Below are 24,370 nucleotides of genomic sequence, written 5' to 3'. Positions count from 1 at the left end.
AAACAGCTTGCGTGAACTTCTAGAGTTAGAGTGGAAATATGAAAATACGAAATAAGGATAACGAGTAGTTCAATGAAAGGTATAGGAGTGATCCTGGATAGAAAATGGCTTCCCGAACCTCTATGTTTAAGGAGAATGTTATGAGTCTGATTCCATCTGACCCATCATCCCTGCAATGTGCTGGTTGGCTTGTATGGGTTTCAAATGCATTTGGTTGGATGGTTAGGTGTCAATCATCAATGTGCAACATATATTCGGATGTGTTGCATTTGTAGATGTTTGTGTGTTTTGGAATGTGATATATCCTTTTAATTAATTATGGTTTTCACTGGTTTATTGCTGACTGCTTTTATCTGAATTCTGAACAATGGTGTGTTCATGTAGTCATGGCGACCTTCGGTATGGCTGCATAGCTTTTGCTATTAGAACAATGGTCAGTTTCTGATATCAGTAAAATGTTGCATAAGCTTTAGCTAGTTTTTTTCAATGTTTCAGATTCTGTGTTTTGCCACTACAAATTCTGCAAGCTGCTTGACGTTATATGATTAAATCCATTTTAAAATGGATTTTAAACTGGGCTTTAGTATTTACATTAAAATGGCTAAATCAATTACCCTTTTACCTATCAGAAATAGCCAGTTTCCTTCAGGCAACCTTCTGGAACTCCCTTCTCCCTTCTTTACTCAGAGAGTGGTTAGGGCTACCTGCTGTGATAGTGGAGTCGGACACTTTAGGAACTTTCAAGCGGTTATTGGATAGACACATGGAGCACACCAGAATGACAGGGAGTGGGATAGCTTGATCTTGGTTTCGGACAATGGTCGGCACAACATTGAGGGCCGAAGGACCTGTTCTGTGTTCTATGTTCCCTCCCTAACAGCACACTGGGTGTACCTATACCTCAAGGGCTACAGCAGTTCAAGAAGGCAACTCACCACCACCTTCTGAAGGGCAACTGAGGATGGGCAATAAATGCTGGCCTAACCAGTGATGCCCATATCCCGTAAATGAATTATTAAAAATCAGACCGCAATGCCTGGACACTGCCTGAACATTGCGCGACACAACACCACACAGGCAGTAGCCAACATCCAAACACCCAGGGAATGGGACACCGCTCTGGGGGATATATCCACGGCCGGAGGGTGGGTGAGTGCCAATGGGAGGGGACCAGCACCCGCTCCAGTTGTTGTTGTGAGTGGGTGTCCAAGGTACAAGATCTGTGGTCCGGTGAGTGGGACCCGCTGCAATCAGGTGTGTGTGGGCAGATGTAGGTGGGGGGGTGGGGAATCAGTGGGGGAATAGAGGGTCCCGGGGTGGGAGTCACCGATGTTTGTCAATCTAACACCCTCTCCCAATTCCTTACCAATATTGAACACTTTGGTAGGGATGCAGAAGTTGCCCCAGTCGTGCTGTTGTTACGCGATGCTGACAGATACCAGTGACGGTGGCAGCAGCAGCCTCATCTACAAATGCTCGAGGCAGCGGCCCAGGTGCTGGATTCCGTCCCACACCTTGAGGACCCGACTGCCCATCAGGCCGGGAAGCGACCCAGAGGGGGGAGTCCAGCGACAGCCCAAAGTGTACAGGCATCACTGGTCGTTTGAACAAATGACAGCGCGTGTTGCAGGAGGCTCCACCTCAACAAGGAAATGGTGTGACACCTGTGTCATGTCCTCGCAGACGTGGCACTGCGTGGACAAGGACATCCGCTCTCAGAGGCCATCAAGGTCACTGCAGCCCTAAATGTTTATGCCTCTGGATCAATCCAGGGTTCGAGCGGGGACCTGTGTGGCATCTCACAGGCCACAGCCCATGGGTGCATCTGACAGCTCACAGATGCCCTATATGCCCGGGCGGAAGACAATATCGTCTTAACATGGACTAAGCCCTGCATCATACCCGGACAGCAAGTTTCTCTGTGATCGTCGGGATGCCCCAGGTCAAGGGAATCGTAGATGCCACACAAGTTTCCCTGCGCTCTGCGCTCAATGCGGTCATCTGGGAGTGCCCTATGTTAACCGAAAGCGGTTCCATTCCCTGAACATACAGCTTGTGTGCGACCACGAGATTAAAATAATGCATGTGCGTGAACACTTCCGGGGAATGTGCACGACAGCTACATCTTGAGGAGTTTGGTCATCCCCGCCCCCTTCAAGGAGCAGCCCAGGATGGGTGGCTGTTTCTTTGGGATAAGGGGTATCCGCTGAGGACCTGGCACGGTAGCACAGTGGGTAGCACTGTTGCTTCACAGCTCCAGTGTTCCAGGTTTGAGTCCCGGCTTGGGTCACTGTCTGTGTGGAGTCTGCACATTCGCCCTGTGTCTGCGTGGGTTTCCTTCGAGTGCTCCACTGTGCCCTCCACAACCTCGCACATCAGTGGGGCGACATGCTGGAGGTTTGTAATGAGGAACATATGGTCATCGAGGAGGAGGACGAGGATCACGAGGCACAGGACCAGCAAGGGCTGGGAGGAACCTGAGGCCCAGCTGGAGGCTGCAGGGCAGGCTGGAGCGGCGAGGGTCTGACAAGCACAGACAGCCATGGCCTGGCTGCTTCACTTGGGATGTGGCCTGGTCTGTCATTGCTACGTTATCAACCCCCATACCTACCCTACCAGAGTATGTTTCACATCCCTCCAGGATGCTGGAATTGTCGGCACCGTCAGCGGGTCAATGTTGGGGGCAGAGAGCTGATCGGCGGTGCTCCTCAATCTATGCCACAATCTGATCCCTGCCCGTCTGCTGAGTGCTCGCTCACACACCCATCACTTGCACACAATGATGCATTGCGGAAGCAAGTGACAGGCATCAGACTGATCATGCTCAAGGGTGTTTAATGTTTTAGACAGGTCCCCACTCTCCCGATGGTCCTGCCCCCCCCCCCCCCCCCCCTTCCCTGGTGCCCTCAGTGATTCTCAATGTATTTTGCCTTCCTAGTGCTACCACTACATCTAGGTGTCTCCCGAGAATGCATATCAGCGGTGGAGACAGCCAGCTGCTTTAACACGTCTTGCGGCCTTCGATGCCCCTGGCGGGCGTCCTCGAGGGGCTCTGGGGCCAGAGGGCTGCGTCTCACTTGTCGCCGGCACGTGCACAGCTGTGTCGCCCTGTCCCATGTGCTGACTTGAAAAGCGGCCTCATCAGAGGGGAGGAACTCAAAATGATGGCCACCATGAGACGGGTCCGGTTTGGCACCCAGCCCCCCTTCCTCCTGGTCGGTGCCCACAGAGCACTGGAGTTCACCTTGGGACGAAGGGGCAGCTGGTTCTAGCTCTGGCTGCCCCTGCATCATCTTGCTCTGCCAGCCCTGGTGGCTCTCCAATGTCTGCACCATAGTGTCGACGCCCTCAGCGATGCTCCTCAGTGACTGGGACATGCTCTGCAGTGCCCCAGCAATGCCAATCTGAGAGCGGGTCATGTCTCACATAACCTCATCAATGTCAGCCTTGTACTGGGTGACATCCCCCGGCGAGCCGGACATTCTGCCGGGACCTTCAGCCATGAACGTCACCTACTGCACGACACCTTGGACACCTTCACTAATGGTGCCGACGTCGTGCACCAGGCTGTCCACTGCTGTTGCCACCATAGCCGTGTTGGCCTCAGTACCACTCATTGCCGGCGCCACCTCCTGCAGCCACAGCCTATGTGACTCCTCCAACCAGCTACGGATCTGCTGATATCTCCCTCTGAATGACCCGGCTGCTGATTATTGTCTCTATCAGCTCCGGGTACCTCTGTACCACAGGCTCAGCATTAGGCTGGGACCCAGCTGGGTGCTGGGATCCAGCAGACTCCAACTGCCGACTCGCCCCTGGAGGGCTCGTGCCTCCACCTGATGTGCATCATCACCAGATTGTGCACCTGAAGCCTATCCACTAACATATTCCACCGAGGTGCGTGTATCTGCGTTGTTTGGAGGGTGGGGATGACAGTTGTGCAGTGACTATTATCGTGGGATCCTTGGACCTCTATTCCGAGGTGGTCTCCTAGGAGGCTGGAGATGGTGCTGCCCGAGATGGATTGGTGCCGTCTGCTGGACGATCCGTGGGAGAATGGACATGTGGTCAGTGGGACGGATGGCTCAGGCAGTACGACAACTCAAGTTTGGCAAGTCCTCTGGGTAAAGACTCACCTCTGCAGCGTCCGCCAGTCTTTGCATGGGTGACTGATCTGTTCTTTGTCACCACAGTCACCTCCAGGGCACGCTCCTTGATGGAGGTGAGAATTCCGGCATCTCTCCGCCAGTCTGGGCCCTCTCCCGATGATTATGAGAGCTTTCCCTGAGGAGACAGAGAGGCATCGTTAGCTGCAAGCTGGGTTCACAGTGGTGGGAGGAGGATTTGGAGGGAGGATGGAGAGAGGGTTGGGGGTCGCATGGGGAGTTGGGGGGTTAGATGTTCCCTTGTTGAGGGGGGGGGGAGTTGAGTGGATGGCGTTGGTGTCTACTCGCTCGTGCTGCCTGGTGTAGGCGTTGACAGTTTTTCGGCACTGAAGGCCAATCCTCTGGTCACACTCCCCAAGCACACTGCCGCTGCCACCTCATTCCAGGCAGCACTGTCTGCCTTGTGGCTGACTCTCCTGGACCCTTATGAAACAGGACATCCCTCCTGGCCTCCGCAGCATCTAACAACCTCCTCAGGTCAGCATCCCCGAATCTTGGGAACGGTCTCCTCGGCACCATTATTGCGAGCTGGCTGGGGTTGGCTGAGCAAGTGCAGCTTACGGCTGCTCGACCTTGTTAGAGGGGGGGTTGGCGAGCCTTCATTTGCGGCAAGAAGCCCGTGAGGCCTCATTAAGTGGACCAGTTAACATTGAATTTCGTTGGCAGCCTCATTGGGCTGAGTTGCAATTCCCGTTCGCTACTATGCTTCGACACTTGAGCGAAGAATCGTGCCCAGAAGCTTTGAAGGTACTGTGCGAGTTGGTTAAAAAGGTCTAAAGGCTCATATAATCTAAAGAGCTATGTGTTTTCCCAGAAGCGGCCAAACAGTGAACCAGGGTGATATTGGTAGGCTGGTTCAAACACATGGACAGTTATACCATTGGACTGTCTTGATCCGAGGAAGAGAGGAGGATGTGTCGAAGTGTGTCTGCCTTGCTGATCATAAGTATGTCAGTGAAACTCAAAAGATGAAGGCTGTTGTTGGATTGGATGAATAAAGATCAGCATATTATCGAACGTGGTGGCTACATAGTGCCATACATTTGCGGGGAGTGATGAAAGTGCTTAATGTGGGCTTTGGTAGCTCGGCTAGCATTTGTTGCCTCGGCTAGCATTTGTTGCCTATCCCGAATTGCCCATGAGAAAGGTGGTGGTGTAAGATTTATCTTTGTTATATTGACTATTTAAAATGAATGTGTTGTTTTATTTTTGCATGCAATTTTCATAGGTTCTGATTCATGTTAATGTAAAAGTTACAGAAAATGAAACCTTTTTGGTAATTTCTTCTTTTGGGGGGTGCTTTCGGTCAATTTAGTTATTTTGATTTACCTTTCCATAACATCTTAACAGTTTCAAAATTGTACTAATAATTTGGAACTATTTTCCAAATTCTTTGCAGCAAGCATATTTAGTAAGATGATTTGAATGGCCTCAGTGGCCATTTGTTTAATGCTGCTATTGAATAAGAACATATGAAATAGAAACAGGAATAAATTAGTTTGCTCCTTGACCCCGCTCCGCCATTCAATATTATCACAGCTGACCTTCTGCCTCAGCCCTGCTTTCCCGTTTGCTCTCCATATCACTTGATTCCCTGAGAGATCAAAATGTTATCTGTTTCAGCTTGGATATACCCAACAATGGAACATTTACCTCCCTAGACAATTCACAGATGTACCACCTTCTGAGTGACGAAATCTCTCCTCATCTTATTCCTAAATGATTAACTCCTTGTCTGGTTATTGCATCCCTTGTCTTCTAGATTTTCCAGCCAAGGGAACCTGCCTTTCAGTATCTACCTTGTTATGCCCTTCAGGAATCTTGACTATTTCAATGTCATTCATCTTCACTCCAGAGAGGATAGGCCCAAATTACTCAGCCTTTCATCATTGGACTCAACCCAGGAACCAACATAGTGAACCTTCATTGTGCTGCCTCTTATATTAGTCTATCCTTCCTTGGGTATGAAAACTAAAACTGTACACAGTATTCCAGGCGTGATCTTAACAAAGTCCTATACAATATTTATGTACTCTCCAATCCCTTGCAAAGGCCAAGATGACATTTGCTTGCTGTAACTGCACACTAACTCTGTGTTACGTGTGTGAGTACACTCAACATTCAGAAAGTTTGGATGGTTGGGGACAATGGAAGTATCTCAATGCATTGCCAGTAGGTAGAGAGGAAGAGCTGCTTGGTAAACACTTGTTGCCACTGTAAATGTCATATATATTTTGAGTTTGAAAAAATAAATAACTTATTTTGGCCACACAAGTGTTGCAACCATACCAGATGTTATTGCTGAGCAAGCCAGATCCCAGAGGGAAGCCTGCTTAACTGATTAGAAACCTTTATTTTTGTGTTCTAAAAACGAGGAGGAAGAGCTAATGACCCCAAAAGCATAGAACTCCAGTAACAACTTCATGATTTAAAAAATTTAAAGACTTATTTAAAAAATATCTTAAGCACAAATCTTAAAGTTATACAGTAAACAGTCTTACAGTCTTAGTCAAAAATGCACAAAGAAACTACCTCCTTGGTAGATAATAGATTTTGACTATAAAAATGCAGTAATATTATCCAAAACAAAGAATTATTGTCACTTTAATAGCGGTCCCTCAAACACTTGCACTCAGATGTGGAAATCTAAAAAGAAGGTTGAGGAATAAACAGCTTTCTGAAAACAAAGCCTTTTCAAGCTTGGTACAGGATGACTGCTTCAGATTCAAACTTTTCACACCTTCCCAGCACACAGATCTGATCTTCAGGACATTTCCCTGCACACAGCCAAACAGATCAGTTAAACATAATTTCTTAAATATCTAGCCTCTACTTTTAGTCAGCAAAATTTTATATACCTTTGTTGTAAATTGTTAAAGTTCCTAGCCACTTCAGAATGTCCCTTGGTGGAAACTTCATCCCCATTTATCTTATACAAATTCTAGACTCAACCTATTTACTTTTAATTCAAACACACCATACCCCCTCATTACAAATGCACGAACCCAACATCTTTGCCTTTCTATCTCTCATCTCCCAGGCAAGCTGCTTATAACCCCCCAGTTTAATTAATCATGGACACACACACATAGTTTTCTTTACACCATACCACCATAATCAATAATTTTTTAAAAACATCCATCACACCTCCCTCAAAGCAAAGAAATGAAACATTATATTGTTAGATGTTTTCATTTTCTTCACCTCCTTATTACTTACTTTACCTATTGAGATGAAACACTGCGGTCCACATGCATCAAACATGATAATACATACAAATTCTTTGTAAGAATAATGTTAATTCTAGTCCATTCTGAATTTCCCAAGATTCATGTTCTTTTCCATCTGACCTCTTGACAACGCATCTGCAATTCTCCCATCCAGCCACATATATAATTTTCAAATTGAACAGTAGCAATAATAACAGTCTGGCTTTTTTATGCCAAAATTTCCCCAGAAACTTCAAAGGATTGTGGTCAGCATGCACGATTGTCTCTGAGAAGTTCTTTGCAGCATACACTTCAAAATGCTGCGAAGCCAGAACCAAACTTAAGAGTGTCTCTTACATTTCTTTTAATGTACATTCAATTTCCATGAGAAATACCTTACTGGATTCTCAAGTCCCAGTTTATCTTTCTGAGCAACATAGTATCAACACCCACAACACTGGAGTCGACGGCCATGTTAAGCTGTTTTGTGTAATTGGGTGCTACTGGAGTAGGGGTGATATTCATAGAGCCTTTAAGCTGTCAAAAGCTGCTCGACACTCATGTGTTCATTTAGATCTTTTAAGCAATCCAGTCAGTGGAGCAATGAGCCTACTGATATTTGGCATGAATTTCTGATAAAATCCACTTGCCCGAAAATCGCAGAACGTCCCATTTTGTTGTAGGCACTGGGAACTCTACAGTAGCTTTTGCTTCTTGTGGGGCCACGACCATATGCAACAATGTGGTTTCACCTTTGCTTTCACAAGTTTACTTTTAACTAAGTTAACAAGCTAAATTGGCTCCCTGTAGTCCGTTAAACGGTACTTTTAAATGTTATTAATGTTCCTCCCACATTTGACTGAATATCACTCAGCACAAATGCTAAGTCCTTCAATTACTTTGTTTGTGGTTGCTGAAATGTTTCTGTTGCATTTTTCATACCAAAGGACATTACTTTGTATTGTTATATACCACCTAGAGTCACATGCTGATATCTCTCTTGCCTTTCCGATAAGGATAGTTGCCAGTATCCTCGCAGTAATTCAATTTTTGTGATGAGTGCCAACTGTCAAATTCTCAATACAATCCTCTAGCTGTGGAATAGGATATGAATCTGCCTTTGTTACTGTATTTACTTTGCGATAATCAATAAACAGTCTTTGCGATCCATCCAGGTTTGGCACCATTACAATGGGTGAATGCCATTTACTGTGACTGGGCTCTATCATGTCATTTTGAAGCATAAATTTAATTTCTTCCACACTTGAGCCAATTGATTTAATCTATATGGGTGTCACCTTATTGAAACTGAATCCCCCAAATCAACATCATGCAAAGCCAAATTTGGCTTCCCTGGTAAAACACTAAATGTTGCCTTTTTACAATTTAATCAGAGGAAGGTCAATTTCAGAATCTTTAATTTTTGTTTCTTCCTTCTTGCCTACAGTTACTAGCACCTGCTTCTGTTGATCCCCTCTGTCAAAGTGCCACTTGAGCATGTTTACATGTAGCACACTTGTTGACTTTTTTTTTCTAAAATTTAGAGTACCCAATTCATTTTTTCCAATTAAGGGGCAATTTAGCGTGGCGAATCCATCTACCCTGCACATCTTTGGGTTGTGGGGGCGAAACTCACGTAAACTCCACACGGTCAGTGACCCGGGATCGAACCTGGAACATCGGCGCCGTGAGGCAGCAGTGCCACTTACTGTGCCACCATATTGCCTCCTTGTTGACTCTTTCCCCTGTCGTGAACAAAGCCCAGTCCATCACGTGAAGCCGCCTCCCATCCATTGTCTCTGTCTACACCTCCTGCTGCCTTGGGAAAGCAGGCAGCATAATCAAACACCCCTTTCATCCGGGTTATTTTCCCTTCCAACTTCTTCCATCGGGCAGGAGATACAAAAGTCTGAGAACATGCACTAACAGATTCAAAACTCACCACCTTGAGGTTCCTCTCCAAGTTACCCACCACCCTTACTTGGAAATATATCGCCGTTCCTTCACTGTCAACAGCAGAGTGAATGTACCTACACCTCAAGGACTATAGTGGTGGAAGAAGGCAGCTCACCACCACCTTCTGAAGGGTAACTAGGATTGGGCAATAAATGCTGGCCTAACCAGTGATGCTATATCAGAATTAGTACTAGGGAATGTTGTCCGAGGGTCAAGGTGCTAAATTGGGGGAAGGCTAACTACAACCAGATTAGGCCGGATTTGGAGGCTGTTGTTTGGGAGAGGCTGAGGGTAAATCCACATTTGGCATGTGGGAGACTTTTAAGGAGCAGTTGATGTGAATGCAGGACAGGCATGTGCCGGTAAAAAGGGAAGGCAGGATTCAGAAACCATGGATGACCAGGGAAATTGTGAATCTTGTCAAAAAGAAAAAAGATTCATATGTGAGGTACAGCAAACTAAAAACAGATGAAGCACTTGAGGAATACAAGGAAAGTAGAAAAGAGCTCAAGCAGGGAGTTAAGAGGGCAAACAGGGGTCACAAAATGTCCTTGGCAGACAGGATTAAGGAGAATCCCAAGGCATTTTATACATATATTAGGAACAAGTGGGCAGCTAGAGAAAGAGTTGGTACACTCAAGGACAAAGGAGGGAAATTATGTGTAGAACCTGAGGAACTGGGTGAGGTCCTTAATTAGTATTTTGCATCGGTATTCACAAAGGAGAGGGACACTTTGATTGGTGGCGTCTCCGAGGGATGTGTAAACACTTGAGAACAGTTCGTTAATATGAGGGAGGAAGTGTTAGGTGTGTTAAAAAGCATTAAGGCAGACAAATTCTAAGGGCCAGATGGCATCTGTCCCAGATTACTGAGGGAGACAAGAGATCAATTGCTGGGCCTCTGACAGAAATATTTGTATCATCATTGGCCACAGGTGAGATTCCAGAGGATTCAAGGATAGCCAATGTTGTACTGTTATTTAAGAAGGGTTGCAAGGATAATCTGGGTAATTATAGGCCAGTGAGCTTGACGTCAGAGATAGTAAAATTGTTGGAAAAGATTCTCAGCGTTAGGGGCGGGATTCTCTGAGCTTCTGCACTAAAATCGCGATCGGTGCGGGGGCGGAGAATGGGCGTCGACGCCGAAATCTTCGTGGATTGGTAGGGGGCCATTGACAAAGGTCCCCTGCGGCGATTCTCCAAGTGTAACTGGCCGAGTTCCCGACGGCGTGGGGCTCTCACGGTCCCACCCATCGGGAACTCGGCATGGCGGTGTGGACTCAGTCCGTGGCCACCCTGGTGGGGGGCGGGGGGGGATCCTTCACTGGGGGGGCGCGGTGATGCATTTTGGTAGATCCAATTCGGTGGGAGCTATAAAATAAATGGCAGAACCATCAGGAGCAAAGAGACACGGAGAGATCTGGGCGAGCAGGTCCACAGATCCTTCCACAGGTGGAAATGGTGGTAAAGAAAGCATATGGCATGCTTGCCTTCATAGGACAGGGTATCGAGTATAAAAACTCGAAAATCATGTTACAATTATATAGAACGTAGTTAGGCCACATTTGGAATACTGTGTCCAATTCTGGTCACCGCACTACCAGAAGGATGTGGAGGCTTTGGAGAGAGTACAGAAAAGGTTTACCAGGATGTTGCCTAGTATGGAAGGTATTAGATATGAGGAGAGATTGAATAAACTGTGATTGTTCTCCCAAGAGAGTCGGAGCTGAGGGGCGATCTGATCGAAGTTTATAAAATTGAGAGGGGTACAGATAGGGTGAACAGTTGGAGGCTTTTTCCCAGAGCGGAAATCACGATTACATGGCGGCACAATTTCAAGGTGAGGGGGGAAAGGTTTAGTGGAGATGTGCGGGGAAAGTCTTTCACACAGAGGACGGTGGTGGCCTGGAATGCACAGCTAAGTGAGGTGGTTGAGGCAGATATGTTAGCGACCTTTAAGACTTATCTGGATAGGCACAGGAACAAACAGGGTATAGAAGGATACAGGCAGTTAGTCTAGATAGGACACGTCATCGGCGAAGGCTTGGAGGGCCGAAGGGCCTGTTCCTGTGCTGTATTGTTCTTTGTTCTCCACTGTTACCAGACTCCTGAATGACTCTCATATGGACTGAACTGATCTCTCCATGCATCTTCTCTACTGAGTAGTACTACACTCTGTACACTTCATTTGATGTCTGTGTCTGTGAATTTATATCGTGTATCTATCATATGTCCTATGTTTTTTCATGTGTGGACTGTATGCAGAACAATACATTTTGCTGTACCTGGTAGGTGTGACAGTAAACCCAAATCCCTATCTGAGGTATTCGCTAGTTGGTGCACTATTGCCCACTTTTCATCTGCTGGGACGTGAGGTGGTCTCCATTTCCTCACTAACACATTGGGCGCGATTCTCTGCCCCACACACCAGGTGGGAGAATAGCGGGAGGGCCTCCCGACATTTTTTACGCCCTCCCGCTATTCTCTTCCCCCCCCCCCACGCCCGACCCACGCCATTATTCTCCGAGGCCGAGTGGCCGGGCCTTCACGCCCGTTTCAACATGGCAGCAAACACACCTGCTCGCTGCCGTCGTGAAACGGGCGCCAGATGCCCGTTTGGGGCATCTAGGGGCCCGATTTGGACGGGAGCACCGCGACTGTGCTCGGGAGGGGACAGGCCCGCGGTCGGTGCCCACCGATCGTCGGGCCAGCGTCCAAAACGGACGCAATCTTTCCCCTCCGCCGCCCGGCAAGATCAAGCCGCCACATCTTGCCGGGCGGCGGTGGAGAAAGACAGCACCGCGCATGCGCGGGTTCGTGCCGTCTGCGCAATGAAGTCATCTGCGCAATGAAGTCATCCGAGCATGCGCGGATTGGAACTGGCAACCCGCGCATGCGCGGATGACTTCACATTCTCGGCGTGACGAGGTCGCAGCTGGGAAACACGGAGGCCCACTCCTAGCCCCCCGGGTGGGGGTGAATTAGGTGCGGGGAGCGGGCTCCGAGGCCGTCGTGAACCTCGGCCGAGTTCACGACAGCCTTCACAAATTCGGCCCCTTGCGGAGAATTCCGCCCATTGTCTTTAAAGTAATAAACCCTGGAATGTATTCTGCCTCGGAGTAAGCTGTCTGTTTAAATGCTGGATCCTTCTGCTGTAACTCCACTAACTTTAACAAACTAAACACGTCAACCTCATCTCTGGTGACTGGTGTCCTTCAGCTTGTTCTTTGTTACTAACACTTTTACCATCCAATCTCCAATTTCCTTGCTAATTCACATGAGATCCTTTTTCCACATTCAACTGTTATGAATGTCGCATTATGAATGTCGGCTAAAACGAGCAGCTCTGATCTATTTTTTGTCTTTCGTCTCAATATCTTTTGACAGTCACTGGAATACTTTCTTAATCCTTCCACAATAATTTATCTCTCATTTTCAGTGGCCTCCTTCTGCACTGTAAATTCTATGGTAAAAACATAAAACTCCTGAGTTTAGTGCTCCCCTCATATTCCTACTCTAGATTCACAAATTCTAATTCGTTCAAGGAATTTCAAATGCCACAAAGGGACCCAAATTTGTTACAATATTATGATGGAGCAAGCCAGACCCCAGATGGAAACCTGTCTTACTGATCATGAACCTTTTTTTTTGTATTTTGAAAATGAGGAGGAAGAGCCACTGACCACCAAAATCATAGAACACATAATAATTAATAATAATACCAGTAGCACCTCCTAGGATTGTGAATATTGGGAGATATATTGAAACAAACTTTAGCACATAAGATTGATTCAGTTGAAACAATCTTGCAGAACACCCCTCTCTCTCTCTCTCTCTCTCTCTCTCTCTCCCTCTCCCCCCCCCCCCCCCCCCCTCCCCTTATAGATTGTTACAACCATACTAGTTTGCCAAATTTATTATGATTCAGGACTGGGTATCTCCAAATGGTTATGCTCTTGGGTGAAGAGGGGTGAATTGGCTTCCCGTCCTTATTCAACCCCTTTGCTTGGCCGCAACAAGGACAATTTGAAAAAGATCGCTATCCCTCCCCTTGTTGGTATATTTTTCCAGTCCAAATGTATTCGTTTTAAAAGGAGTTGATTTAACCAAGGCTAAGTTTATCAAAGGGAGTAAGTAAAGTCACCGTAGTCCCAGATCATAGATATCATAGAATTTACAGTGCAGAAGGAGGCCATTTGGCCCATCGAGTCTGCACCGGCTCTTGGAAAGAGCACCCCACCCAAGGTCAACACCTCCACCTTATCCCCATAACCCAGTAACCCCACCCAACACTAAGGGCAATTTTGGATACTAAGGGCAATTTATCATGGCCAATCCACCTAACCTGCACATCTTTGGACTGTGGGAGGAAACCGGAGCACCCGGAGGAAACCCACGCACACACGGGGAGGATGTGCAGACTCGACACAGACAGTGACCCAAGCCGGAATCGAACCTCGGACCCTGGAGCTGTGAAGCAATTGTGCTATCCACAAGGCTACCGTGCTGCCCTTGCTGACCGGAGAGCTGTCCTCTTTCAGGGGGAGAGCTGACTGGTGGTGATTTAACCTGAGGGTCACCACACCTCAGGCAAGGTGCAAGGTTGAGAAGGCGGGCCTCCATGAATAACCTCAGCTGATACGGGAATTGAATCCGTGTTGTTGGCCTTGCTCTGCATCACGAACCAGCTGTCCACCCATCTGAGCTAAACCTATTAGTTACTAAAATGCAAGAAGAAAATAATCAAACACAACATCCAAACACACAGATTAGAAATGAGAAGTGAGGCTAAAATTGAAAGTTTAATAAAATATGAATCAGTCCTAGAGGTGAAATGTTGTGGCCATCAAGTTGTGAAATTCCAGTCGTGCTGATTTTGGCAGTTGAGCAGTTGGTTTGGGGATTCTTGGTCAGCAGGTTAGCTGAAAGAAGTTGTCCTGATTCTTTCTCACCTTTGCTGACTTGACTTGATTCTAGCGTTCCAAGAGACAGGGAAATTTTACCTTCAAGACTTTGTACCCAGTCGATGTTCTTGAGTTGTGACTTTTCGCAGCTTAGTCAACTAGAACACCAGACTGGCACACCCAGACAAGGATTGCAGTGGTTTCCTGGAAGAGGAAAACCAAAAATATGTCTGGGATAGAACTCGCAGGATAGTAGTGGTTTTTGCTGAGATGGTAATCTGCTTCCACTATCTCTGCAGGTGATTACAGCTCAGTATTTGCATTTTAATCCTTCCTTTTCCATCCGAAAAAGATGGCGACATTCTGTTGTCTCTCGGGACTGAGTATAATCTACATAGGAATTTTCCAGACAGCCATTGAATAACATTCTCAGAATTTACATTCATAGCTATCTTTGGCTTCTGTGTCCAGTTTTTAAAAAGCACTTCTTATTTAAAAGTTCAATATGTCCGTACCTAATGTGAGAGTGTAATCCAGTGTCATGGCAAGATTTTAATTATAAAAATCAAGTAATATCACCCAAAGCAAAGAATTGTTATTTTAAGAATGGGATACCACGTCACGCCTCAAATATTTCCACTCAGATGTGGAAATCTAAAAAGAAGGTTCAGAAGCAAGCTACTTTCTGAAAACAAAGACTTTTCTGGACCCCTCCTGTAAATACTGTGGCTACAAGAATAGGTCAAAGGTGAGGAATCCTGTGGTGAGTAGCTCACCCCTGACTCCTCAATGCCATTCACCACTTACAAGGCACATGTCAGGAGGGTGCTCAAATGCACTCCCCTTGCCTGGATAAGAGCAGCTCCCCAAAATCACTCAAAAAGCTGACACGATCTAGGACAAAGCAGCCTGCTTGAGTGGCACTCATTCACAAACATTCACTGCCTCCACCACTGATGCACAGAGCAGCCATCTGTGCCATCTACAAGATGCACTGCAGGAACTCACCAACGCTCCTCAGACAGCACCTTCAAAGCTCACAACCATTGCCATTTAGAAGGACAAGGCAAGAGATACATGGAAGCATCACCACCTGGAAGTTCCCCTCCATGTCAGTCACCATCCTGACTTGGAAATATATCGCCGTTCCTTCATTGTCATTGGGTCTAAATCCTGGAAAATCTTTCCTAACAGCACAGTGGGTGTACCTACATCACATGGACTGCAAAGGTTTAAGACGACAGATCACCATCACCTTCTCGAGGGCAATTAGGGATGGACAGTAAGTGCTGGCCCGGTTAGTGAAGATGACATTGCTTAAATGAATAAAAAAGTGCAAATTTTAGATTCAATCTATTTACCTGTAATTCAAACTCACCATACCTCATTACAAATGCATAAACCTAACATCTTTACCCATTTTTCTCTCAAATATCAGACAAGCTCTGTATCAGCTTGATACAGCTTCCCCTACCGGCCTCCCCGAACAGGCACCAGAATGTGGCAAGTAGGGGCTTTTCACTGTAACTTCATTTGAAGCCTACTTGTGACAATAAGCGAACTTCATTTCAAGCTGCCTCTATTAACCTCCCCCAGTTTAATTCATCATGGACACTCGCATGCAGAAGCGCTTTATTTTCAGGATACCATCATAATCTCAAAACATATTTTCAACAAATAACATCCATTGTCACACAGGCCATCCACTGAAGGCCATCCTTGCCTGGATAGGCCTTTGAAGGCTATCACCCTCCTGATATGTGCCTTGTAGGTGGTGAATGGGCAGCATGGTAGCACAGTTGCTTCACAGCTCCAGGGTCCCAGGTTCGATTCCCGGCTTGGGACACACTGCGGAGTCTGCACGTTTTCCCCGTGTCTGCGTGGGTTTCCTCCGGCTGCTCCTGATTCCTCCCACAGTCAAAAGATGACAGGGTTAGGTGGACTGGCCATGCAAAATTGCCCTTGGTGTCCAAAATGTTTGGTGGGGTTACTGGGTTACGGGGATGAAGTGGAGGTGTGGGCGTGGGGTGCACTTTAAATTCTATGATTCTAAGTAAGTTGTACATCTAACTTTCTCCTTTTATTTTGTAAAAGAGCTGTAAAAATGTGGTAGGAGTATTAAAAAAATACTCATGGAGTTTTTTTTTGATCCACGGGATGTGGGCATTGTTGGCTGGACCACATTAGTTGCCCATCCCTGAGGGCATTTAAGAGTCAACCACATTGCTGTGAGCCTGGAGTCACATGTAGGCCAGACCAGGTAAGGATGGCAAATTTCCTTCCCTAAAGGGCATCAGTGAGCCAGATGGGTTTTTCCGACAATCGACAGTGGTTTAATGGTCGTTATTAGACTTTTATTTCCAGATTTGTTTTATTAAATTCAAATTCCAGCAACTACCCTGGTGGGACTCGGACCAGGTCCCCAGAGCATGAGTCTGGGTCTCTAAATTACTAGACCAGTGACAATACCACGACGCCACTGCTCCTCGCCGGAGTGCATTACTACATATGGACTTGTAATTACTTTGCCACCTGTGTGTTTTACAGTCAACGAAAAAAGCTACTGAAAGTGTTGGAGAAAATTGAAGTGCCTTCCAATTACAAATCAAACAGCAGTGCCTTCAAGACAAGAAATCCACTAACAATTGAGGTGAATGACTTAAATCTTTCTTATTGAAATACATAATTTATTACTGTACAATTACTAAGGTTTCATTAAAGCTTTTATAACTGCAAAGCATTGACTTGTTCAATCGAGGAGGTTTGTATGCTCACCCTATTGCACCACCGGATCTTGTAATTAGCTCTGCAATAATTTGTTTTCTGCAGTTAGGATGAATGTTAATTACAGTGGAATGCATTGTTTAATACCATTCTTTACATCCACATTATTATGCAATGAATCCTGGAACATACAACTCCACTTGGATACCAATGAAAGTTTTTATTTATTCTAGTCGATGAGTAATTTGCAATGCAAATTTAACTTTACAGATGTAAATAATTATATTTACAAGGTGTTCTTGTTAGATATTATAATTTCCATTGACTTGCCAGGTACATAAATGTGCTGGGAAAAATGTGTTCTCCCACACTTTGTTTGTATTCAACATGACCAATGGTGACTGAGGGAGTTAGGTGAGGAGGGAGTAAGGTGCTCCTTTCAGTTCATTTGTTACATTTCCTCAAAGAGTGTGAAGGGAGCCGGGAGTTTACAGAGAGTGCAGCTGACTGGGAGCAGAGTCGGAAGGCGGAGTTCCAGTTGGTTCACAGGGCAGCTATATTCTGTAAGGTAAGAGCTGTTTTTTTATGGGGGGTGGGGCAGAAAGCTATCTTTGTATCATTTAGCAGAATCACCAATTTTAGAGGGTTCACTTGAGAGAGTAGCAGCAGTATATATATATTTTTTCTTTTAAGGGCCTAACGGGTGTTTAATTTTTTTGTTCCTTTTAAATCTCTTTGAGAATGCAGATCAAAGGGGATGGAGGCGAGGGCAGTTACATGCTCCTCCTGTAGGATGCGATTGGTGAGGGACACCACTGGTGACCCCACTGACTACACCTGCGGTAAGTGCACCCAACTCCAGCTCCTCAGAGACCACATTAGGGAACTGGAAATGGAGCTGGAGCTGGATGAACTTTGGATCATCCGGGAGGCAGAGGGGGGATAGAGAAGAATTACAGGGAGGTAGCCACACCCAAGGTTCAGGACAAGAGTAGCTGGGTTACAGTCAGGGGAAGGAAAAGGAACGAGCAGACAGTGCAGGAATCCCTCAAAGCTGACCGTTCTGGATGCTGTTGGTGGGGGGGGGGGGGGGGGGGGGGGGGGAGATAGTGTTAGGAGACTCGATGGTTAGGGGAACGGATAGGAGATTCTGTGGTCGTGAACGAGACGACCGAAAGGCATGTTGCCTCCCGGGTGCCAGGGTTAGGGATGTCTCGGATCGGGTCAACAGAATTCTTAAGTGGGAGGGGGAGCAACCAGAAGTCGTGGTGCACATAGGCATCAACGACATAGCTAAGAAAAGGGATGAAGATCTAAAAACTGATTTTAGGGTGTTAGGCTGGAAGCTAAAGAGCAGGACAAGCAGAGGAGTAATCTCAGGATTGCTACTGGTGCCAGCGAAGCAAGGAACAGAGAGCTACTGTAGCTGAACACATGGCTACAGGGCTGGTGCAGGAGGGAAGGCTTCAGATATGTGGATCATTGGGATACTTTCTGGGGAAGGTGGGACCTGTACATGAAGGACAGATTGCACCTAAACTGAAGGGGCACCAATTTCCTGGATGGGAGGTTTGCTCGAGCTCTTCGGGAGGGTTTAAACTAGTTTGACAGGGGGATGGGAACCAGAGCTATGGATCAGAGGATAGGATAGCTGTTGAACAGGCAGAAATAGTGTGCAGTGAGTCTGTGACGAAGGATAGACAGTTAATAGGGCAAAGTTGTACTCCGTGGAATGGGTTAAAGTGTGTCTGTTTCAATGCAAAAAATGTCAGGAATAAGAAAGATGAACTTGGAGCATGGATTAGTACATGGAACTACAATGTTGTGGCCATTACGGAGACGTGGATTTCACAGGGACAGGAATGGTTGTTAGATGTTTTCAGAAGAATAGGGAGGGAGGTAAAAGGAGGGGAAGTGTCACTGTTAATTGGGGAGTGCACCACAGCTGCAGAAAAGGAGGTTGTCGAGGAGGGTTTGTCAGTATGGGACCGAGAGAAAGTGTCGTTTGGGAGAAGATTCGAAGGCGTGTTCTTGAGTGGAATTTGGAAACACTCGCATGGAAGTGAAGAGTTCTAGTGATAAAAAGCAAATTACTGCGGATACTGGAATCTGAAACAAAACAGAAAATACTGGACAAGCTCAGCAGGTCTGACAGCTTCTGTGGAGACAGAAGGGAGCTAACGTTTCGAGTCTGGATGTTAAAGCGGTCAGATTTATACTGTAGTGGGAGAGCGTGGAGCGATGGGGCTGGATAGGTGGAGATCGACAAAGATGTCGAGGACAGAAGACAATGGAACATAAATGGGGGTGATTAAGGCTAAGAAGGATGCTGATAGTGTGAATGGCAGAACAAAGGTGAGCAGTGAGCAGGGCAACTAGGAGGAACAGTTGACCCAAGTGGGGGGGGGGGGGTTCGGTGAATCTAGTTTCAGTGAGACCAGTTGTCTCCCTGTGTGATAAGCATCTGGGGGATTGGAGGAGAACTTTTTATTGAGTGGTATCTGCCACTTGTTTTCAGAATGTGGTATGTCTGACCACAGTTGGGCTGTTGGTTTACATGAGCTGTGTAAAGGATCAGATTGTCACCGGTTGGAACTTCGGCCAAGGATTGTTCAAGGCTGGGGTAAAATTCCGCTTTGGATTCACCTGTAGCTGTTGGGGTGCATGTGCTGAGGACTGTAGCACACTGACTCAAGGCTAGGATTAGCTGCAGGGCCGTGAGGTGTTCATTTATCCCTCAAGGGGAATCTCAGATGGCCAACTAGTTCATTTTCAGTGGCGAAGCCAACCCCGTGGAGGCAGCGATCTTCTTCTGGTTACCTTTCCAGAAGAAGGTGTAATCACCACCTTGTTACTCGAGTTGGCCTTTCCCCTGACCGCCGGGTCTCACTTGGAATGACAATGTCAATGTCGAAATTCCTGAGCTCCTGGCAACCACAGCAGTACTTCTCTTGTCATCCAAAGCTCCTTCACCTTACCATTTCTTCCTCCTCTCAGTGGGACAAAACTATCCAGCACACGCAGCAAGTGCTTCCTTAACAACCTCCACATTACTGTTGTGCGTTTTTCCAAGAACAATTGTTCCCATTTTATGCTCCTCAGCTCCTGTCTAATAGCAATATAATTTCCCCTCCCCCTAATTAAATACTTTTCCATACTGTCTGTTCCTTTCCCTCTCCATGACTATTGTAAAGGTCAAGGAGTTGTGGTCACTGTCTCTGAAATGCTCTCCTACCGAGACATCTGACACCTGGCCTGGTTTGTTGCCGAGCACCATGTCCAATATGGCCTCCCTGCTAGTCGGCTGATCTACATATTGAGTCAGGAATCCTTCCTGTACACAGGTGACAAAATCTGCTCCATCCAAACCATTTGCATTAAAGAGGTTCCAGTCAATATTAGGGAAGTTGCAGTCACCCATGACAACAACTGTGTTACTTCAGCACCTTTCCAAGATCTGCCGCCCAATCTGTTCCCCTATATCTCTGCTGCTATTTGGGGGTCTATCAAAAACTCTGAATGAAGTGACTGCTCCTTTCTTGTTTCTGAATTCCACCCATACTGACTCAGTAGACCACCACTCCTCGACTACCTCCTTTTCTGCAGCCGTGGCGCGCTCCCTAATTAACAGTGACACTCCCCCTCCTCTATTACCTCCTTCCCTATTCTTCTGAAAACATCTAAACCCCGGAACATCTAACAACCATTCCTGCCCCTGTGAAATCCATGTCTCCATAATAGCCACAACATTGCAGTTCCAAGTACTGATCCATGCTCTAAGTTCATCTCCCTTATTTCTGATAGTCCTTGCATTGAAACAGATACACTTTAACCCATTCCACTGAGTGCAACTTTGCCCTATCAACAGTCTATCCTTCCTCACAGACTTGCTGCATACTATTTCTGCCTGTTCAACAGCTACCCTATCCTCTGATCCATAGCTCTGGTTCCCATCCCCCTGCCAAAATAGTTTAAACCCTCCGAAAAGAGCTCTAGCAAACTTCCCACCCGGATATTGGTACCCCTCCAGTTTCTGTGCAATCCGTCCTTCATGTATAGGTCCCATCTTCCCCAGAAGGTATCCCAATGATCCACATATCTGAAGCCTTCCCTCCTGCACCAGCCCTGCAGCCACGTGTTCAACTGCACTCGCTCTCTGTTCCTTGCCTCACTGGCACGTGGCACCGGTTGCAATCCTGAGATCACTCTGCTTGTCGTGCTCTTTGGCTTCCGACCTAACTCCCTAAAATCAGTTTTTAGATCCTCATCCCTTTTCGTAGCTATGTCGTTGGTGCCTATGTGCACCATGACTTCTGGTTTCCCACCCTCCCCCTTAAGAATCCTGTAGACCCGATCTGGGACATCCCTAGCTCTGGTGCTCGGGAGGCAACATACCTTCCGGGAGTCTCGTTTGTGACCACAGAATCTCCTATCCGTTCCCCTAACCATTGAGTCTCCTATCAGTATTAGTTTTCTATTCTCCCCCCTTCCCTTCTGAGCCACAGAGCCAGACTCGGTGCCAGAGACCAGGCCACTAGGGCCTTTCCCCGGCAGGTCGACCATAAGACGTAGGAGTAGAATTATGTCACTCGGCCCATCGAGTCTGCTCAGCCATTCAATCATGGCTGATATTTTCTCATCCCCATTCTCCTGCCTTCTCCCCACAACCCCTGATCCCCTTATTAATCAAGAACCTATCTATCTCTGTCTTAAAGACACTCATTGATTTGGCCTCCACAGTCGTCTACGGTGAAGAGTTCCACAGATTCACCACCCTCTGGCTGAAGAAATTCCTCCTGATCTCAGATCTAAAGGATCGACCTTTAGTCTGAGATTGTACTTTGTTCTAGTTTTTCCTACAAGTGGAATCATCCTCTCCACGTCCACTCTATCCAGACCTCGCAGCATCCTGTAAGTTTCAATTAGATCCCCCTCATCCTTCTAAACTCCAACCAGTACAGACCCAGAGTCCTCAACCATTCCTCACATGACAAGTTCTTCATTCCATGGATCATTCTTGTGAACCTTCTCTGGACCCTTTCCAAAGCCAGCACATCTTTCCTTAGATATGGGGCCCAAAACTGCTCACAATATTCCAAATGGGGTCTGACCAAGGCCTTATACAACCTCAGAAGTACATCCCTGTTTTTGTATTCTAGCCCTCTTGACATGAATGCGAACATTGCATTTGTCTTAGCTGCCAACTGAACCTGCACATTAACCTGAAGAGAATCATGAACAAGGACTCCCAAGATCCTTTGTGCGTCTGATTTCCTGAGCATTTCCCCATTTAAAAAAATAGTCTATGCCTAAATTCCTCCTTCCAAAGTGCATAACCTCACACATTTCCACATTGTATTTCATTTGCCACTTCATTTCCCACTCCTAGCTTGTCCAAATCCTTCTGCAGCCCCCTTGCTTCCTCAATACTACCTGCCCCTCTACAGATCTTTGCATTATCTGCAAACTTGGCAACAGTGCCTTCAGTTCCTTCTTCCAGATCATTTATGTATATTGTGAAAAGTTGTGGTCCCAGCACAGACCCTTGAGGCACACCACTAGTCACCATCTGCCATCCTGCAAAAGACCCCTTTATCCCCACTCTCTGCCTTCTGCCAGTCAGCCAATCCTCTATCCATGCCAGGATTTTACCCTTAACATCATGGGCATTTCCCCCCAACAGCATCCAAAATGGTCTATTTGTTTTGAAGGGGAATGGCCACGAGGGATCCTTGCACTGCCTGCCCGTTCCTTTTCCTTCCCCTGACTGTAACCCAGCTACTCTTGTCCTGCACCTTGCGTGTGGCTACCTCCCTGTAACTCTTTTCTATCACCCCCTCTGCCTCCCGGATGATCCAAAGTTGTTCCAGCTCCAGTTCCCTAACACTGTTTCTGAGGAGCTGGAGTTAGGTGCACTTCCCGCAGGTGTAGTCAGTGGGGTCACCAGTGGTGTCCCTCACCAATCACATCCTACAGGAGGAGCATGCAACTGCCCTCGACTCCATCCCTTCTGATCTGAATTCCAAAAGAGATTTAAAGGAGGGGGAAAAAAAAGAAAAGATTAAACGCCCGTTAGGCCCTTTAAAAAAAAAAATATATATATATATATATATATATGTACTGTTGCTACTCTCCCACGTGAACCCTTGAAAATTGGTGATTCTGCTAAATGATACAATGATAGCTCGCTGCCCCCAAAAAACAAAACAAACAAAAGTTAAAAAAATTAAAAACCCAAAAACAAACCGCTCTTACCTTATAGAATGTAGCTGCCTTGTGAACCAACTGGAACTCCGCCCTCCGACTCTGCTCCCAGTCAGCTGCACTCTCTGTAAACTCCCGACTCCCTTCGTGCTCTTTGAGGAAATGTAGGAACTGAAATGAAAGGAGCACCTTGCTCCCTCCTCAACTAACGCCCTCAGTCATCAGACTCTCACTTTAACACTCTCATGCAGCCCAGTCAGCACTCCAGTGCAAACTTGAACCCATTATCGTTATCTTGGCTGATTGGCAACTCCGGTTCATACAAAAGAACAGAGCCATGATCTTGATATGCAACTAACGTCCCATTGACGGACAAAGAGGCCATCAGACTCTGTAATTGGCTAATAGCCCTTACTAACAGGATGGTTCCGAAGAACAATAGGTCTGAGGGAACCTGTTTATTCCCACCAATGAGTTCAAGTCCGACTGGGACAGGGACAATGTAACTCGGCGAAGTATGGGCGTATCCCTCTGAATCTGTGTGAGTATGTTTGTTTCTCCCTTCTGTCTGTTTAACCCCTAAATTGTCTGCTACATTGGGGTCTCATTTCTGGACCCAATTACCTAATATGTCCCTTGCGTGCCACCTTAAATAATTTTCTACATGGTATAAATTTAAGTTTTTTAAAAAACGCTAGAACTCGTACCTTACCGAATGTAGCTTTACAGTGGAGAAAACAACTTGCCCATTACCTATCAATCAGCTCTCTCCCTCATGTTGATGTTAGCTTTGAAAAAATTATGTCAGGCTTTTGAATTCTCAGCCTTGCTCTTTTATTCTCCCAGCTCCACTCTCACTCTTTCTTGCACTCTTTTATATCCTAGCTCTGTTCTCATTCTCGTATTTCCTCACACTCTTTTATCTCCCCAGCTCCGTTTCAGTCTTGTTTTTCTTGCACTATTATATCCTACCCAGCTCCGTTCTCTTTCTTGCGCTGCTTTATCCTCCTTGGCTCCACGTTCAGTCTCTGTCTTTCTCGTGCTCTATCCCAACCAAAGCCATAAAACATGCAGACAATTACTATGGCGCGAATACATGGTCTCATTTCCCTCATCTGGAAGGAGGTGAAAATACCTGGAGATCTCAGAGATGCTGTAATGGTGACCATCTTCAAGAAAGATGACAAGTCCAATTGTAGTAAATACA

The 24,370-nt window shown here is 46.5% G+C and overlaps 1 protein-coding gene across 2 annotated transcripts in view; it reads left to right on the top strand.

The window, feature by feature from the left end:
• Positions 1-24,370, top strand: part of LOC119978090 (katanin-interacting protein) — a 307,079-nt gene that overhangs the window by 165,090 nt on the left and 117,619 nt on the right. For both annotated transcript variants that reach the window (XM_038819487.1, XM_038819488.1), the window contains exon 12: positions 16,783-16,885. In XM_038819487.1, the coding sequence (XP_038675415.1) occupies positions 16,783-16,885 (103 nt within the window). The remainder of the gene's footprint in view (positions 1-16,782; positions 16,886-24,370) is intronic.

Source organism: Scyliorhinus canicula, chromosome 15 (genome assembly GCF_902713615.1).
Source record: "Scyliorhinus canicula chromosome 15, sScyCan1.1, whole genome shotgun sequence".
Classification (NCBI taxonomy): domain Eukaryota; kingdom Metazoa; phylum Chordata; class Chondrichthyes; order Carcharhiniformes; family Scyliorhinidae; genus Scyliorhinus; species Scyliorhinus canicula.
Note: the sequence above shows the minus strand (reverse complement) of the source record. Positions and strands in the feature narration are given on the sequence as shown.